This window comes from Juglans regia, chromosome 1, assembly GCF_001411555.2.
Source record: "Juglans regia cultivar Chandler chromosome 1, Walnut 2.0, whole genome shotgun sequence".
NCBI lineage: Eukaryota > Viridiplantae > Streptophyta > Magnoliopsida > Fagales > Juglandaceae > Juglans > Juglans regia.
Genome location: NC_049901.1, coordinates 11,757,986 through 11,762,018, shown reverse-complemented (window position 1 = coordinate 11,762,018; position 4,033 = coordinate 11,757,986). Strand labels below are relative to the sequence as shown.

The following is a 4,033-nucleotide window of genomic DNA, read 5'->3' as shown; positions in this document are numbered from 1 at the left end:
TGGTTTTGATGAACTCTCTTATGGAATCAAGAGAGGGTCTTTGTCTGAGAAATTTCAATACTAGAGAGTATTGAAAAGGTATAGCCGAACGGTCCACTTCATCTTTAGAAAAGATAATACATACCTCTCCATCAACAAGTTTGTGAGATCGGAATGGTACCATGACTTCAGGGATAGGCTGAGGAGTCTCCAGGACCAAGTCTGCATAGGATCTGAGTCGAGGAGCAACCACCGAAATGGCCTGGTGGCCTTCGGTGACAGCCATGCATAGCCCCAATCACTCGACCTATTCTTGGAAAGAATCTTGGAGAGTTTCTTGGAGCAACTCTCAAAAATCCTGTATATATACATATACTGTTCTGATCTAAAATTTCATAATCCTTACATACTAGTCCTACTTTTATCTAGTCTTCTTCTGCTTGTGTTCTCTCTAAAAAACAAAAAAAAAAATGTATATATATATATATATAATTTTTTGTTGTTAAAATTAAAAAGGTACTAAAAGATTGATTAAAAAAAAAAATAGAATGTGCCATGTCCTGTGTTATATTTGTACCAAAACCGAACGGCCTCGATTTATTTGCCTTGTTACATGTATTTTGGATTTCGAAAGTGTTTTGTCTTGACTTTTCTCATCTTATTATTACAATTTTTTTAAATTTCTACACAATATATAATAAATAATTTAATTTTTTTAAATCCTAAAATAATAATAATATTAAAAAATAACATTCTAATAATTTTTTTTAAACTTTTATCTTTCATTTAAAATCATATCATCTTATTTCAAAATCCAAACTAGTCCTTAAAAATGAGAACTGTTACATTTACAAAAAAAATTACACAAATAATCATACAAATTGATGTGACTTCATTTAATTCATTAGATCTATTTTATAATAAAAATAATTTTATAATTTGATGAATCACATATCAAGTCGTTACAATTTATGAAATTATTTTTATATAATCATTTTGTAGTTAGAGTATTTTCTTTTAAAAATCGTCCAGTGTTTCGGTGAATTTCCAAATCCCACGTAGCGATCGTGTGTGGGACGGGACTTGTGTGTATCGTGGAACGCACGAAACGATCATTTTGTGGCGCCCCCAACATCTCTGATCCTCCGTACCTTTGGACTTCTCGGTGGACATGGAGACCGGCTCACAAACCCAAACCACCGATCCCGGTCCCAACCCCATCCCCAACAATCCAAACAACCGAAACCCTATACCTAACCGGAGCTCAACAATATCGGGCTCTTCCCCTGTTTGGCACACCATTGACGGTCCGCTGGAACTGTCGAAGGAAGACTTGGTCAGCTATGCGAGGAGATTCTATAAGTTCGGATTCGCGATGCTGCCCTGGCTTTGGGCACTCAATTGCTTTTACTTCTGGTCCGTTCTCCTCCACACTCGCTCCTTTCCCCGCATCCACCATTGTATCTCTCTTTCTCTTCTCAGTTGCTTTTTTTTTTTATTGGAATTATTTTTCGTTACTGAGCATGAATTTAGGAAGGGATTAAAATAAAAATTTAGACTTTGGGGCTCATTCTTGGAAGGAGTTAGTTTTCAATTTTCAATTTTCAAGTTCTTCTTGTTGACATCTATGGCTATGTGACGTTATGCTTGTTGGCACTGGATCAGGTTGGTGTCTATGAAAGTCTTTAGCTTGGTATTGATGATTTAGTCGGCATAGAGATTTTAAAGAAATTTACAGAATATCTATTGCACATTTCACAGCAACTATACTTTTGGTGAGCCAACCTTAGATGAAGGAAATGACTCGTATGCTTTGATCTAATTGGTGAAATGCAGTTTGCCCATCGGGGATTTGATGTGTTTGGTGCTTGTCGGTGACCGACCTATAGTTGAAGTGGATCAAACTTTTGGTTTCAGTAATGGCGTGAAGTTGAAATTCTATAATACTTGTTAGTTTAGGAAAATACTTCCAAGGAGGGTGTAGAATTAAGATTTCACTCCTACAATTATTTATTTATTGGGGACCTCAAAGGTGCCAGCTGCATTGTAACACTGAGTCCCGAAAGGTGATGATAATCATTACGTATGTTCCTCTAAATCTGCGTCTCCCCACCCCCACAAAAAAAAAAAAAAAATGAAAACTAAATAGTAATCCCCTCTAGTGCATCAATATGATTTTGAAACTATATATCAACAGTAAGAGTCTTTGACAGTAATACCTTGTCTCAGCCATACCTATCTTCTTGTGTTTTGGACTAGTGATGAATTGCTTTTATCCATTAAGGTGGTTAAGTTATTGCACTTTGGCAAAAAAGAGATTTTCTATCATTATTTGATGAATAGAAAGATTCCATTTACTGTCAATGCTCATTCACATTCATTTAGTTGGGTTTAGATTAGATGTCATGTTGTTAAACCTTTCACCACAACACAAGTGGCCGTCCTCTTACATAGAAATTGCTCTGTTGCACTCTCATTTATGTGAAGATAAGAAACATTTAACTTGCAATCACCAACTTTCATTGTAATTGAGCTCATTTTGGCGAAGATAGGATTGATCATTCTATGTGTAGGGTTTTGCATCAAACATGAAAGGAAATGGAATTCCCCACAACTCATTACTTAGCTCTGGCTTGTTTTATTCTACATTAGAACATCTTGTCCTTTATCCTATTGCAAGCATAAGCTAATCCATAGGAAAGCCGAATTCAGAAAAGCCTTTTTTTGCGAGCATGTGTTTTCACTCGAATTTTAAATGCACACATGGTTAAATGTTGTGCCCATTATCTTTGTGGTTTAACTGTTTTAAGTATCCATTGCTTGAGGCGACTAGCCTTGGAGTACGTGTTTCTCAGATGGTTGATTCAGAGTGTTTTTCTATCCCCCTTCTATTGGATCATTTCTTAAGCATGCGCATCTACTGAACTTCAATATAGTTTATGCATTATTTTTTTCTTTGGGACACGTATGTCCATTACCCGCATCCATCTAACTGAAATATACCTTTCGGCTTTCACAACACATTCCAAGCAACTTAATTATACAAAAACTGCCAAGGTCCTTTAGACCAGATGACATAAGGTCTAGTCTCCAAATGAGAGAATCAGGTTCGAACCCCCCCACCCTCATGTATATAAAAAAAAAGTTATACAAAAACTGCTATTCTCTTCAAGTTTCTTTCCTTTTTTCATTGGCACTTCTACGTTATATTTCCTTTTTGGTTGTATTAATAAACATTACATTTTGTAGATGTTGTCAGATCAGCAGTTGGGTTCGCTGTAATCACAGCTATTCTTTCGTCATGGGCCCTTACTTTTGCAATTGGAGGGGAGCGTCTCTTCAGACCTGTTTGGGATCAACTTGTAATGTACAATCTCGCTGAGAGATTAGGCTTGACTGGTTTGAGCTAGTCCCACGCCCTCTTCTCGTGAATTTCATCGTTTACACAGTTTGCATTAGCCTTTTTTCCCCTTTTTGTTGGGTATTACAATATACAGGTGTTCCTGATCTGCTCTATTTTGAACACATGATTCATGTAGATATGTTCTGATTGAGGCTTTCTAGAACCTTTTTGTTACGTAAGTTGATATTGAAGCCTTGCTTTACCGCAAGTAATGGCCTTATAACTGCACTATCGTATTTGTCGGCACCCAAGTTTTAGTTTTCAAATATATATATATATATATATATATATATATATCACGTTATATTACTTATAACGTAGTAATTATAAACTTCGGTCATATTTACTCGGTTATTGGATATGTTGATTAAAGAATTTGAAATGTTTGATGTTGAGCTCTTAAAGAAAGAGAATACATAGAACTTGTAAAACAGAGAGCCATAAAAACTCTCATACAAGTTTTGTTTTGTTTTTATTTTTGTTTTTGTTTTGTTTTGTTTTGTTTTTTGTGCAGATTTATTCAATTAAAAACTTTTTATCATGCAAAACTTTCCCTCGCCTCCATCTGGACAACTCTTTAACAATAACATGCTCCTTTTGTGAATGCATGCAGCGTACCCAACTGTTCATGAATATTCTCACTATATATTA

At 35.5% G+C, this 4,033-nt stretch overlaps 1 protein-coding gene across 1 annotated transcript; it reads left to right on the top strand.

Moving 5' to 3' along the window:
- The first annotated feature begins 1,150 nt into the window (after positions 1 to 1,150).
- Positions 1,151 to 3,389, top strand: LOC108996096 (probable gamma-secretase subunit PEN-2). The gene is made up of 2 exons (XM_018971869.2): positions 1,151 to 1,439; positions 3,229 to 3,389. Exons 1-2 carry the CDS (start codon positions 1,151 to 1,153, stop codon positions 3,387 to 3,389), a joined length of 450 nt encoding a protein of 149 aa, XP_018827414.1.
- The last annotated feature ends 644 nt before the right edge of the window (positions 3,390 to 4,033 follow it).